General features: G+C 53.3%; 1 protein-coding gene across 1 annotated transcript in view; it reads right to left on the reverse strand.

Moving 5' to 3' along the window:
• Positions 1–15,451: 15,451 nt before the first annotated feature.
• Positions 15,452–15,918, reverse strand: part of LOC132813377 (kinesin heavy chain-like) — a 20,346-nt gene continuing 19,879 nt past the window's right edge. Inside the window, exon 5 of the mRNA XM_060823132.1 lies at positions 15,452–15,571. Coding sequence (XP_060679115.1) covers positions 15,480–15,571 — 92 coding nt within the window. The 3' untranslated portion in view covers positions 15,452–15,479. The remainder of the gene's footprint in view (positions 15,572–15,918) is intronic.

The following is a 15,918-nucleotide window of genomic DNA, read 5'->3' on the forward strand; positions in this document are numbered from 1 at the left end:
ACATCAGAGATAGGAAGGTACAATTCCTATCAGTCCACACAGTCTCATCTTGATACAGGGCTGTCATACGTTTCATGCCCTGCCTGTCTCGCTTCCACCCGGGAAAGGGAACCACCTGGGCCACTGGCCTACCAGAGGCACGTGCATAAGCAATTGCTTTTGTTCAGACTTTTTACAGTATACTTCACCCATTCAACCCAGGCGTTTACATCCCCGTACCCAGTTTCTATTTCGATGGTCTGTTTCAAGTCCTTTACCTCTGTAACTTTTACTACTTTAGGTCATCGGGGGGGTAAAAGGTTGTACCTTATTATCCGGTAGTTTTGCCCGTTTTCCCTGTCCTACGCTAATTCGAAAACAACAGCCCGCGAAATCCTTCCCCTTTGTTTTCATTTTTATCCCAAATGTTTCATTTAATTGTATCTCATAGGTGCCCCCCCGAATTGCTTCATGCCATGTGGTTTTCTTTATCGTCAGGTATATTGGGTTACACATTTTATCGGGACATAAAAAAGCTGGTCGCTGTGCTTGAAAGTTCTGTTTATTTTTGTAAATCTGTCAAAATATTAAATTTCTAATAAAAATATCTTTAAAAAAAAAGCTGGTCGGAAGGGGGCCCGGTGTACTGTGACGAGACCATTATACCAAGTACCATCCCCAAGGCCAGCCCCATAGGACCTAAGATGTATCTCTGAACTGCGGTACTCTCTCTGATTATCTACATCCCCACAATTGACTAAGCTGCATGCATCAGCGTCTATTACTTGTGGATTATCAGACTCAGGAACCATTAATAACACATTTTAAAATGATATTTGACAAAATCCCAATACTAAGAGGGCTAGCATCATAACTCTAAACAGTCCCAGTACTTTAAACATCATGCTGAAGCACAAAAAGACTTAATATACAATCCTACAGAAATAATCCCGCACTCGCGTCGCCACTGTATAATCAGTTATTCAAAGTCTCTTTAGCCTGAGTTTCAGCGGGTCTTGCATTGATTCGGCTGTCCAGACTTCTTCCTCAACTGGAGAGTCCACTGGCCCTTTGATCCGAGTGTGGTGAGTCCAGCCTTTCTCCGTCGTCCTTATTGCTGTTTTCGATAGATAAAAGAGCCTGGTACGGCCCTTCCCAGTCCGGCTGTAATTTAGTCTCTGTCCATGATTTACTCAACCCAATCTCCCGGCTGGATGGGATGAACGGCGAATTCTAGCGGTGGAGTCTGTGCCAATAAACCCTGTTTCCAGAGGAAAGACAGAGAGGAGGACAAGCCCAGTATACAGTTCTTCAAGAACAAATCTTTAGTTTCAGGAATTGGCAATTCTCCCATTCGTGGAGAAAGAGAGGACTGCAGATGCTGGAGATCAGAGCTGAAAATGTGTTGCTGGAAAAGCACAGCAGGTCAGGCAGCATCCAAGGGGCAGGAGAATCGATGTTTTTGGCATGAGCCCTTCTTCAGGAATCCTTTTCAGCTCAATTCTCCATTCGTTCCCAGATAAGGTAATCCAATATTGCCTCCTCTATATTGGGGAGACAGGCCGCCTACTTGCGGAACGTTTCAGAGAACACCTCAGGGACACCTGGACCAACCAACCCAACCACCCCATGGCTCAACACTTCGACTCCCCCTCCCACTCCACCAAGGACATGCAGGTCCTTGGACTCCTCCATCGCCAGAACATAATAACACAACGGCTGGAGGAAGAGCGCCTCATCTTCCACCTGGGAACCCTCCAACCACAAGGGATGAACTCAGATTTCTCCAGTTTCCTCATTTCCCCTCCCCCCACCTTGTCTCAGTCCCAACCCTCGAACTCAGCACCGCCTTCCTAACCTGCAATCTTCTTCCTGACCTCTCCGCCCTCGCCCCCTCTCTGGCCTATCACCCTCACCTTGACCTCCTTCCACCTATCACATCTCCATCACCCCTCCCCAAGTCCCTCCTCCCTACCTTTTATCTTAGCCTGCTTGGCACCCTCTCCTCATTCCTGATGAAGGGCTTATGCCCGAAATGTCGATTCTCCTGCTCCTTGGATACTGCCTGACCTGCTGCGCTTTTCCAGCAACACATTTCAAGACTTCATAGGGGGATAGTCCCAAATCTTTCCTTGGGGCTGTTTCGTACGCGCAAGAGAGATACAGGTAAACGTTAGGTCCAAGGGAGTCTGGTTTCTATTATCAATTGAGGGAGCTGTTGTTTGAATGTTTGGTTCATTCTCTCAACCCTTCCCGATGATGGCGGGAAGTATGGAACTCCCAGGAAATTCCCAACCCTTTCATTACCCCCTGTAACACTTTAGAGGTAAAACGAGTTCCTTGGTCGGAATCTATACGGTGTACTAGCCCATATCGGGGAATGATGTGCTCCAATATTGTTTTAGACCCCCCACTCGCAGTGGCAGTAGCTAGGGGGTACGCCTCAACCCAACCGGATAGATGATCTACTGTGACCAGCATATATTTTAGTCTCCCTCCCCTGGGTGGTTCAGTATAATCTACTTGTATACTCTGGAAGGGTCTCAATCCCGGGTCTCCTCCTCCCGGGGTCTGTTATCTCAAGACATTCTTATTTCCCTTTCTGCATATTATACATCCCTCACATATTTGTTGAGCAATTGTATATATTCCTTTATATCCATATTCCCTAAGAACTAAATCACACATCGCTTGTATTCCCCAATGGCTGCCTTGGTGTGGGACAGCCATAATCTCTCGCATCATCATTCTGTTCAACATTTCCCTCCCATCAGGTAACATCCAACGTCCATCTGTTGTTTTTGCCGCCTCTAAATCTTTCAATTTTTTTTCCTGTCTTTCAGTAAATGTAGGAGCTTCCCGAGGACCGGGGACAGTAGGTATCAGGGAATGGATCACCACTCCTTGTGGGTTCAGGGCGGCTTTCCCTAGCCACTTCATCTATTCCCCCTAACGTCTGGTCCATTTCCTTTCTGATGACCGTTTACATGCACTACCGCTATTCCTCAGGGGGAGTAACGGGGACTCCAAGACCCGTTTAATCAACTCCCCATGTGCTAATTCCTTCCCCCAGCTGTTGGTCAGTCCCCTTTCCTGCCATATCGTTCTGAAAGTGTGCACAACACCCAAGGCATATTTAGAGTCAGTGTATACTGTTCCCTCTTTATTTTCTAACTCCCTAAGGGTTCTTTCCAATGCGTAGAGTTAGCAGGTCTGAGCTGACCACCCACTTGGCCACTTTCCTGCCTCCACCACACTACCTTCCATCCCATCTACGACGGCATACCCATTAGGTCTTTTCCCTTCAGTCACCCGGGGTGATCCGTCTATAAAAAGTCTAGCCCCTGCACCAAGTGGAACATCTCTCAGGTCCATGCGGACCATAGTTTGGTATTCTATAATGTCAAGGCAGTCGTGCCCTGGATTCTGAGGAGATTCCCCTTCCCCTTTCCAAAGAGAGGCAGCTGGATTTAAACAACTGTCCGTGACCAACACGAGATCATCCTTTTCTATTAATATTGCCTCATATTTCAGAACCCGGGAGTCTGTCAACCATCGCCCAGCGTTGTGGTTCAGGATCGTTCTCACTTGGTGTGGGGTGCTTACTATTAGGGCTCCCCCAAATGTCAGCTTTCTGCTTTCCTCCACCAACAGCGCAGTGGCAGCCACAGCCTCGCACACACTCAGGCCACCCCACCCCCCCCCCCCCCCCCGGGATAACGGATCCAATAGCTTCGAAAGAGACGCCACTGGCTGTTTCGTTCCTCCCCTGGGTTAATACTCCCAAAGCCGTCCCCCCCTTATCCACGGGTAGCAAAGAGGTGGAAAGGTTTATCTAGAGTAGGAGGAGAAAGAGAGGGCTGCAGATGCTGGAGATCAGCGCTGAAAATGTCTTGCTGGAAAAGCGCAGCAGGTCAGGCAGCATCCAAGGAGCAGGAGAATCGACGTTTCGGGCATGAGCCCTTCTTCAGGAAATTTATCCAGGGAAGGGAAGGCTAACACGGGAGCATGGATCTCTTTTGGGTTCCTCAACTAGTTCTTTTTCCTCATCAAGTAAAAAATGAGGTCTGCAGATGCTGGAGATCACAGCTGCAAATGTGTTGCTGGTCAAAGCACAGCAGGTCAGGCAGCATCTCAGGAATAGAGAATTCGACGTTTCGAGCATAAGCCCTTCATCAGGAATAAGAGAGAGAGCCAAGCAGGCTAAGATAAAAGGTAGGGAGGAGGGACTAGGGGGAGGGGCGATGGAGGTGGGATAGGTGGAAGGAGGTCAAGGTGAGGGTGATAGGCCGGAGTGGGGTGGGGGCGGAGGGGTCAGTAAGGAGATTGCAGGTTAGGAGGGGCGGTGCTGAGTTGAGGGAACCAACTGAGACAAGGTGGGGGGAGGGGAAATGAGGAAACTGGAGAAATCTGAATTCATACCTTGTGGTTGGAGGGTTCCCTGGCGGAAGATGAGGTGCTCCTCCTCCAGCCGTCGTGTTGTTATGTTCTGCCGGTGGAGGAGTCCAAGGACCTGCATGTCCTCGGTGGAGTGGGAGGGAGAGTTAAAGTGTTGAGCCACGGGTGGTTGGGTTGGTCGGTCCGGGCGTCCCAGAGGTGTTCTCTGAAGCGTTCCGCAAGTAAGCGGCCTGTCTCACCAATATAGAGGAGGCCACATCGGGTGCAGCGGATGCAATAGATGATGTGTGTGGAGGTACAGGTGAACTTGTGCCGGATATGGAAGGATCCCTTGGGGCTTGGAGGGAAGTGAGTGTGGAGGTTCCTCCTCTAATACTTTGAGATATAATTTATTAGTCTTTCAAGTATAGGAATCATTCCACAATCTGCAATATCCCGTTAGACCCATAAACGTACGTAACTCCCGTTTAGTCCTGGGCAGCGGCATCCCCACTATTCCCTCTATCCGTTCTGGGCTTATCTTTCGCTTTCCCTCACTGAGTAAATGTCCCAAGTATTTCACTTCTCGCTCCACATATTGTTTTTAGATATCCACAGGCCCTGCTGGCCCAGGAAATTCAATAATTTGTTAGTAGCTTCTACTAGTCTTTCTCTTCTGTTTCCTGTTAGTAAGAGGTCGCCTACATACTGCAACAGCCCCTTTGGGGCTGCTAAATTTCTCCAACATTTGTTCTAACCCCTGTCCAAATAAATTCGGGAATTCCGTACACCCCTGGGGGAGCACGGCCCACTGGTATTGCTGTTTCCGTCCTGTCTTGGGGTCTTCCCATTCAAAGGCGAACAAATTCCTACATCCCTCTGCCAAGGGACAAGCCCAAAAGGCATCCTTTAAGTCTATCACACTAAACCCTTTGTGGTCATGACAGATCTTACTCAATAACGTATAGGGGTTTGGCACCACTGGGTGCCTGATCTGTACTATTCGATTTAATGTTCTCAAATCCTGCACCGATCGATAAGTTGCATCAGATTTCCACACAGGTAGGATTGGGGGATTATAAAGAGACATACATGGCTCCAACAATCCATCTCTAATCAGTCCCTCAACTACTGGCTGCAGTCCTCGTTTACCTTCTATGGAAATGGGATATTGTCGCTCACAGACAATGACCCCCTTTTCTTTTCAAACTCATTTCTAGGGGAGGGAATCTGTAGTCCTCCACGATTCCCTTCCCTAGCCCATACAATAGGGTCTATCTCTCTCCCCACATCCTCTGTCAACATCGCCATTTGTACAACTAATTCTTTTTCCTGAATTCCAATCTCCAGTCCTAAGAGGATAATTAAGTCTCTCCCTAGTAAGTTACTTCCTATATCGGGGGTATACAACAATTCCCCTGTCACCCTGTCCTTAGGAGCTTCTATCATCGTAGGTTCAAATACTGGGACAGTAAATCCCTCCCCTTTCACCCGGAAACAGTAATTGACCGTGTCGACATGTCTACTTTCTTTGGTTTAAAATTCAGCGATGACCGTGCTGCTCCCGTATCTACTACCTCTTCCCTACAGGGTCCCACCTTCAAGTTTATCAAGGGTTCCTGGTGGGTCCCCGAGGGCAGGAACCCCTGACACCTCTATTCTTCATCAAAATTCATAAGCGGAATGGCCCTTTCTTCCCGTTGTAGATCAGGACACTCCCGCTTAAAATGCCCTATCTTTCCGTAATAATAGCACCCTGCCTGTGGAGACCCCCATCTCTGCCCCTCTCGCTCGAACCCTCTATCAAATGCGCCCCCTTGCCCTCTCCCCTTTCCTCTCTGCCCTACATGCTGTCACCCCCGCTCCGGCTGCTCACTATTGGTTCCATTCTTTTCTTAATTACCTCATTAACCGCAGCAACCAACACTTTCACCTCCTGTTTCTGTCTCTCATCCTCTCTCTTTACAAACACTTTCTGTGCCTCTCTCAACAATTCATCTAGTGGTTTTTCACCCCACCCTTCTATAGAACATAGAAACATAGAAAAATACAGCGCAGTACAGGCCCTTCGGCCCTCGATGTTGCGCCGACCGAAGCCTACCTAACCTACACTAGCCCAATAACCTCCATATGCCTATCCACTGCCCGCTTAAATGACCATAAAGAGGGAGAGTCCACCACTGCTACTGGCAGGGCATTCCATGAACTCACAACCCGCTGTGTAAAGAATCTACCCCTAACATCTGTCCTATACCTACCACCCCTTAATTTAAAGCTGTGTCCCCTAGTAACAGCTGACTCCATTAGCGGTAAAAGGTTCTCACTGTCAACCCTATCTAAACCCCTAATCATCTTGTACACCTCTATCAAATCTCCCCTAAACCTTCTTTTCTCCAATGAGAACAGGCCCAAGTGCCTCAGCCTTTCCTCATACGATCTTCCTACCATACCAGGCAACATCCTGGTAAACCTCCTCTGCACCCGTTCCAGTGCCTCCACATCCTTCCTATAGTATGGCGACCAAAACTGCACACCATACTCCAGTTGAGGCCGCACCAGAGTCTTATACAACTGCAACATGACCTCAGGACTCCGGAACTCAATTCCTCTACCAATAAAGCCCAGTACACCATATGCCTTCCTCACAGCACTATTTACCTGGGTGGCAACTTTCAGAGATCTGTGTACATGGACACCAAGTACATGGTGTCGTGTATGGAATGAGCTGCCAGAGGATGTGGTGGGGGCTGGTACAATTGCAACATTTAAGAGGCATTTGGATGGGTATATGAATAGGAAGGGTTTGGAGGGATATGGGCCGGGTGCTGGCAGGTGGGGACTAGATTGGGTTGGGATATCTGGGTCAGCATGGACAGGTTGGGCCGAAGGGTGCTGTACATCTCTATAACTATGACTACCACTCTGCTGCAAGAGGGCCCTCAGACAACAGTATGTCATCATTGCTAAAATGTAAAGAATCCATGACGGTCAATTTAAGGCACCCTAGCGATCTGGATCTATGGCCTTCAGAATTTTGTCTTCCCTTATCTTTATTTTTCACATCCATAATGTTGGTGCCATCCCATCCGTCTTTTCTCTGGATGTCCCTCAGGGAAGGAAATCTGTCCTTATGTAACTCCAGACTGTTGTCTCTTAACTGCCTTCTAAAATGGCCCCCTAGCAAGCTAGTTTCTTCAACGGGTAGTTAAGAATGGGCAATCATCCATGCTCTGGCCTAGCCAGCAGAGCACACAGGCAATGAATTATAAACAAATGCATATAGTCTCTCATGATGGTTTGTGGAACAGTGGGTCTGCATTATCAACACAGTCTTCACGGTTAAAGGTTTTGGTTTTGTCACATCTTAAGATGGGTTTCACTGCCGGATGGGGGGCGGCCCTGCACTGAAGCTTGCCTAGCAACAGCCTCTGAACTTAGGTTACCTCAGGTGCTCTCTCACTCTCAAGAAGAAACCTTATGACTGGACGGGTTGCACAGACCTCTCCCAGTCTTCTGGAGCCCTGAGAACATTCTAGAAATCTTTAACCTGCTCTCAAAGTCTGAAAGCTGAACCAATACTTTCATGCAAAGACCTAGGTCTAACTGGCTTTCCGTGCGAACTAAACAAAAAAACTGATTTTGAAGGTCTCTTCGATTCTATGGTTGCCAGCACTTCTGCCTTCCCCTTCAGGAGTTTGCAGACTTTGCAAACTTGCTTTCTTTAATCGAGTCATGCAGCATGGAAACAGACCCATTAGTCCAACTATAGTCCCAAACTAAACTAGTTCCACCCGCTTGCTCTTGGCCCTTATCCCTTTAAACCTTTAATAAAGGTCCCGTACTTCCCCCACCAACCTGAACCGCCTCCGGAATTTTAGTTTTGTTCCCGCTGCGCACCGTCCACCTCTTCTCCCTCATCCACCGCCCGGACACGCCCTGGCGTGCCTATTTGCCACCGGGCGGAGGGGATCCCCAGTGGAGGGCCCTCTACGCGGGAGTCCTCCCCCTTTCTCTCGGGGATCTGGGGTGGAGGGTGCTGCACGCAGCAGTCCCCTGCAACCGCAGATTGCGGTGGTTCACGGACTCCCAGCCCAACTGCTTGTTCTGTGGTGCTGTGGAGTCCGTGGACCATGTGTATGTTGAGTGTGGGCGTTTGCACATCCTTTTTGATTTTCTCGAAAACCTCCTCCCTCTGCTTTTGTTTGCACTTCAGTCCCACGCTCCTGATCTTCGGGCACCCGGTGCGGAGGAGGGAGGGCAGGTCTGAAGACCTCCTCGTGGGTCTGCTCCTGGGCCTGGCCAAACTGGCCATAAACAGGTCCAGGCAGCGGGCCGTGGAGGGGGTCGTTAGGGCCGACTGCCTGCCCCTCTTCCGCGGTTACGTTAGGGCCCGGGTGTCCTTGGAGAAGGAGCACGCGGTGTCCACCAACACCCTGGAGTTGTCCAGGGAGAGGTGGGCGCCGCAGGGAGTGGAGTGCATCATTTCCCCCTCCAACTCTATTTTGATTTAGTCCTTGCCCTCCCCTTCCGTGTTTGATCACACAGCATTGCCCTTTGACGTGAAGGGCACTGCTTGTCACTGGCCACCCGGGTGTTTTCCTATCTCCCTGGTGGTGGAAATTGAATAAAGATTCGTGCACCTTGTGTCTCTCACTGTGTCTCACACCTACACACACACACCATGGGGGCTGGGGTGGGGAAATAAACACTACCACAGTTAGGCGGGAGTGTGGGGGTTTCAAAACAAAATTTTAAAAAGATAACCAGGAGACTTTTGTAAACTTTTGAAAATGTTTTTTTATGTGTTGTAATTGTACCTGCATCCAGCGGGTCCTCTGCAAGTTCATTCCAAACACGAACCACCTTCTGTGTTTAAAACAAAATAATTGCCCTCCATGACATGGAGATGGACAGCACGGAAACAGACCCTTCGGCCTAACCCGTCCGTGCTGACCCAGATATTCCTAACCCAGTCTAGACCCCACCTGCCCAGCACCCGGCCCATATCCCTCCAAACCCTTCCTGTTCATATACCCAGCCAAATGCCTCTTAAATGTTGTCATTGTACCAGTCCCCACCACATCCTCTGGCAGCTCATTCCATACACGTACCACCCTCTGTGTGAAAAAGTTGCCCCTTAGGTCTCTTTTATATCTTTCCCCCTCTCACCCTAAACCTATGCCTTCTAGTTCTGGACTCCTCCACCCCAGGGAAAAGACCTTGTCTATTTATCCTAGCCATGCCCCTCATAATTTTGTAAACTTCTATATGATCACCCCTCAGCCTCCAACGCTCCAGGGAAAACAGCCCCAGCCTCTCTCTGTAGCTCAAACCCTCCAACATCCTTGTAAATCTTTTCTGAAGCCTTTCAAGTTTCACAACATCTTTCCGATAGGAAGGAGACCAGAATTGCACACAATATTCCAACAGTGGCCTAACCAATGTCCTGTACAGCCGCAACATGACCTCCCAACTCCTGTACTCAATACTCTGACCAATAAAGGAAAGCATACCAAACCCCTCCTTCGCTATCCTATCCACCTGCGACTCCACTTTCAAGGAGCTATGAACCTGCACTCCAAGGTCTCTGTGTTCAGCAACACTCCCTAGGACCTTACCGTTAAGTGTATAAGTCCTGCTAAGATTTGCTTTCCCAAAATGCAGCCCCTCGCATTGATCTGAATTAAACTCCATCTGCCACTTCTCAGCCCTTCGGCCCATCTGGTCCAGATCCTGTTGTAATCTGAGGTGTCCACTGTATGTCTTTAAATCTCTCACTGTATAAAATGTGCCCTGTGCTCTTCAAATTCCCCCATGCTGGTGAAACATAATTACCATGAACCCTATCTGTACCCCATCCTTATCGTATAAAGGTTACACCTCCACTGGGAACCGTCCCAGTCTGTCCAGCCTGTCTTTATAAGCCAAGCCTTCCACACCTGGGAAATCTCTTCTGAATCCTCTCCAGCTGAATAATATCCTTCCTAATATCCAGAACTACACACACTACTCCAGAAGAGACCTCACAGAGTTGAGAACATAGAACATTACAGCGCAGTACAGGCCATTCGGCCCCTCGATGTTGTGCTGACCTGTCATACCAACCTGAAGCCCATCTAACCTACACTGTTCCATGTACGTCCATATGCTTGTCCAGTGATGACTTAAATGTACTTAAAGTTGGCGAATCCACTACCGTTGCAGGCAAAACATTCCACACCCCCTCCTACTCCCTGAGTAAGGACACTACCTCTAACATCTGTCCTGTATCTACCACCCCTCAGTTTAAAGCTGTGTCCCCTCGTGTTAGCCCTCACGGTCCGAGGGAAAAGGCTCTCCCTGCCCACCCTCTCCAACCCTCGGATTCTCTTGTAGGTCTCAACTCAGTCCCCCCTCAGCCGCCTTCTCTCGAACGAGAACAGCCTCAAGTCCCTCAGCCTTTCCTCGTGAGACCTTCCCTCCGTCCCAGGGCAACGTCCCGGTAAATCCCCTCTGCCCCCTTCCCAGAGCTCCCACCTCCTTCCTGTAACGCGGTGACCAGAACCGGACACGATACCCCGAGTGCGGCCGCACCCCAGGGTTTTGTACAGCTGCAGCATGACCCCCGGGGCTCCAAAACTCAATCCCTCTCCTGATAAAAGCTAACACACCGTACGCCTTCTTAACCACCCCTGTCACCCTGGGGAGGGGGGCAACTTTCTGGGATCTGTGTACCGGGACACCGAGATCTCTCTGCTCATCTACACCACCAAGAACCTCACCCTGCCCCGTCTCCAGGCGCATTTCCCGTTTGCTCTCTCTACATTTTTGACAGCCTCCTCTGTCTGATTGTGCGCGTTTGTGAGTTCACTTTTGAACAGTTGGCCAGGCTGTGACCAGTTTTAGCATTCACTGTGAAATTAGGCACGTTTGTGTTGAACCAGTTACGCTGTAGACCTCACGGAAATCTGATGAAAGTCCTTTTTTTTTGGTTTGTTTCTGGTTAACAGAGACGAGAGGAAAAGCCATACGACCCATTTTGGTGATTGAATGGGGAGGGGGGTCCAGATTTTCAAGTCGGAGGGGCCTTGTTTGTGGGCGCACAGCTTCCTCCAAGCGCGGTCGCTTCTCTGAAAATCCACGTCCTGACGTCGCTGCAGAGGGGTTGGGTAGTGGGGACCGCTGAGCTTCAGGAGAAGATAAAACGCTGAAACCTTGCGCAGTTCTCCTACCGGGTCTGCGGATCGTGGCTTCAGCGACTTCCTTTTGTGTGAGCCCTTGCAGCTCTGGAACCACAGGTGGTGGGTGGGGAGGGGGGGGGTGGGAAGAAACCATCAGAGGAACAATGGATCGAAATAAACCTTTTTTTGGCTTTTATTTATCTCCTTGTTAAATCTACGGTCGGTGTGGATGGCTGGAGTGCTTTATCGGAAGGTATACACAGATTACATGCAGTATATAACACAGGCATACAGACAGACAGACAGACGCACGGACTGGGGTGTGGTTGTAAAAGACACTCGCTGTGGGGGCATTACCGCGAGAGGAGCGCATAAAAACAGAACACAGTGCTCTGAAGCAGTGGCATCGGGGCAAGAGAAAAGGGGCAGGCTAATGGTAGTTGGGGGAGGGAAGGGGGAGCAAGCAGCACCCACCATTCCTACAACACCCAGCCCAGGGGTGGTCCCCAGACGCATGGGGGGGGGGGGGGTTGTTGAGGGGGGGAGTAGGGGGATGGAGTGGAGTTAAAGCTGCGAACAAGCGACCCCCCCCCGGCAAACAAACTCTGATTCTGTAACGGTGTGAAACCCTGCGACTATCTTCAACCCCTTGCTCCTGGGACTGAGAGTCTCCTCTGCTCATGGGTGTATTAAACCCTTCTCGATCCATGGAGGGGGGGTGGGGGCTACCAAACACCAGCCCCCCCAACACCCCAACGGACTCCCCAGGGCTAGTACCAATACACCTTCCAAAGCTGCCACCTGGAAAGGAGAGGGGGAGGGGGGGATACACCAAGCCCCCCTCCCCCACCGCCACCCTCCCCCCCTCACATTCCTTCAACCCTGACCCCTTTCTGAGTCAGGAGGAGGGTCCCACCGGCTGACCACCCCACCCACCCACCCTACCCTCTGGGCACAGATGATTCCCCCCCATCCCAGTCCCACCCTTCAGACTGTCACCCCCTCCCCCCCATCAGACATCGGGAACATCCACCCCCCTCTTCCCCCCCAGACATCGGGAACATCCACCCCTGCATTCCCCACCCCCCTCACACACACACCCCCCTCCCACCAGACATCGGGAACATCCACTCCTGCATTCCCCACCCCCACTCACACACACCCCTCTCCCCCCCAGACATCGGGAACATCCACTCCTGCATTCCCCACCCCCCTCACACACCCCCTCTCCCCCCCCAGACATCGGGAACATCCACCCCTGCATTCCCCACCCCCCCTCACACACCCCCCTCTCCCCCCCAGACATCGGGAACATCCACTCCTGCATTCCCCACCCCCCTCACACACCCCCTCTCCCCCCCCAGACATCGGGAACATCCACTCCTGCATTCCCCACCCCCCTCACACACACCCCTCCCTCCCCCAGACATCGGGAACATCCACCCCTGCATTCCCCACCCCCCTCACACACCCCCTCTCCCCCCCCAGACATCGGGAACATCCACCCCTGCATTCCCAACCCCCCCTCACACACCCCCTCCCCCCCCCCAGACATCGGGAACATCCACTCCCGCATTCCCCACCCCCCCTCACACACCCCCTCCCCCCCCAGACATCGGGAACATCCACTCCTGCATTCCCCACCCCCCTCACACACCCCCTCTCCCCCCCCAGACATCGGGAACATCCACTCCTGCATTCCCCACCCCCCTCACACACACCCCTCCCTCCCCCAGACATCGGGAACATCCACCCCTGCATTCCCCACCCCCCTCACACACCCCCTCTCCCCCCCCAGACATCGGGAACATCCACCCCTGCATTCCCCACCCCCCCTCACACACCCCCTCCCCCCCCCCAGACATCGGGAACATCCACTCCCGCATTCCCCACCCCCCCTCACACACCCCCTCCCCCCCCAGACATCGGGAACATCCACTCCTGCATTCCCCACCCCCCTCACACACCCCCTCTCCCCCCCCAGACATCGGGAACATCCACTCCTGCATTCCCCACCCCCCTCACACACACCCCTCCCTCCCCCAGACATCGGGAACATCCACCCCTGCATTCCCCACCCCCCCTCACACACCCCCTCCCCCCCCAGACATCGGGAACATCCACTCCTGCATTCCCCACCCCCCTCACACACACCCCTCTCCCCCCCAGACATCGGGAACATCCACCCCTGCATTCCCCACCCCCCTCACACACACACCCCCCTCCCACCAGACATCGGGAACATCCACTCCTGCATTCCCCACCCCCCCTCACACACCCCCTCTCCCCCCCCCCAGACATCGGGAACATCCACCCCTGCATTCCCCACCCCCCCTCACACACCCCCTCCCCCCCCCAGACATCGGGAACATCCACCCCTGCATTCCCCACCCCCCCTCACACACCCCCTCCCCCCCCAGACATCGGGAACATCCACTCCCGCATTCCCCACCCCCCCTCACACACCCCCCTCCCCCCCCAGACATCGGGAACATCCACTCCTGCATTCCCCACCCCCCTCTCCCCCCCCCAGACATCGGGAACATCCACTCCTGCATTCCCCACCCCCCTCACACACCCCCCTCCCCCCCCAGACATCGGGAACATCAGCTCCTGCATTCCCCACACCCCCCTCACACACACACCCCCCTCTCCCCCCCAGACATCGGGAACATCCGCTCCTGCATTCCCCACCCCCCCTCACACACCCCCCTCCCCCCCCAGACATCGGGAATATCCACCCCCGCATTCCCCACCCCCCTCACACCCCCCCCCCCCCCCCCCAGACATCGGGAACATCCACCCCTGCATTCCCCACCCCCCCTCACACACCCCTCCCTCCCTCAGACATCGGGAACATCCACCCCCGCATTCCCCACCCCCCCTCACACACACCCCTCCCCCCCCAGACATCGGGAACATCCACTCCTGCATTCCCCACCCCCCTCACACACACACCCCCTCCCCCCAGACATCGGGAACATCCACCCCTGCATTCCCCACTCCCCTCACACACACACACCGTCCCCCCTCAGACATCGGGAACATCCACCCCTGCATTCCCCTACCCCCTCACACGTCCCCTCTCCCCCCCCAGACATCGGGAACATCCACCCCCGCATTCCCCACCCCCCCCCCGGGGCGACTGTCTCCCTGGGTGGGGTTTACACGTTCTCCCTGGGTCTCCCCGTGTGGGTTTCCTCCCACAGTCCAGACAAAACGCGCAGGTCAGGGTGACTTGGCCTGAGTTAGGTGAAGGGGTAATTGCTCTTTGGTGGGTCAGTATGGACTCGTTGGGCCGAAGGGCCTGTTTCCACACTGTAGGGAATCTAATCTAGACCCTGAACCGTGGGTCCTGCCCTCCCCCAGTGGGAAACCTCTAGCTGCCCTCCCCCTTCCCTCCCTCCCTTGCAGGAATATCCCCTCCTCTGATATCCAGACCCTCCTCCCCACTTGCGGGTGTACGCACCCGCTCCCCATGGGTGGGTCCTCACGACCGCAGCGAGGACTCGCACAGCGGCGCAGTGAGGCGTCGGGCACGTGTGGAGGGTAACGCGCCCCACAGCCCCGGCGGGCGGGCGAGGGGGGGGGGGGCTGGCGGGACCACCTGAATCCAATCCGAAAACGATTCCAAAGTCGAGGTGCCGGGTCGAAAAGAAAATGGTGGCTGTATCGGACAGGGGTCTGGGGGTGGTGAGGGGGGGGGTGGCGGTGTGGGGGCTCGAGAAACGGGGCGATGTGAGACAAACGCACACATCAGAAGCCAGGCCGGGGGGGGTGCGCGCAACAGGAGAGAGAGAGAGTGTCTGAGCAGGGAGAAAGAGAGGAGAGGGAGCGGGCGCATTTTGCACAGAGACAGCGCGGACAACAGGTTCTAGCTGCGCAACCCACAGCCCCCACCCCACCCATTCTCCCCTCCCGCCCACCCCTCCTCGCCACGGGGGGTGGGGGCGACGGTCATTCTCAAAACAGCAGCAGGCAGGGAGGGCTGGAGAATTCGGTCAGAGGTTCGAAGAGGAGGGTCAGCTGCTGTCTCAGGGCGTCCTTGTCGTAACCTGCAGAGCATCCGAGAGAGAAAAAAGGGAGGGGATGGGTGAGAAGGGTGGCGGGGGGCGGGGGGGAGGCGATCGACACCGGGCTGGATGCGTGACTCCCTCCACCACCAGCCCCCAACCCCCAGCTCAGAGACTCAGAACAACGGCTAGCTCCCCACTCCCCCACCTCCATCCCCCAATCCCCCACGCCATCCAACCCTCGCAGCTGTTTCGATCAGGGGCACCCTCTCGTTCTCTCTGTACAGCCACAGCGTGGCATTATGCCAACGCACCCACCAACCACCCCCTTCACTATCCCGTCTACCTGGGATCCCGATTTCAAGAGACTCTAACCCTCAGGTCTCTTG

Source organism: Hemiscyllium ocellatum, unplaced genomic scaffold (genome assembly GCF_020745735.1).
Source record: "Hemiscyllium ocellatum isolate sHemOce1 unplaced genomic scaffold, sHemOce1.pat.X.cur. scaffold_3621_pat_ctg1, whole genome shotgun sequence".
NCBI lineage: Eukaryota > Metazoa > Chordata > Chondrichthyes > Orectolobiformes > Hemiscylliidae > Hemiscyllium > Hemiscyllium ocellatum.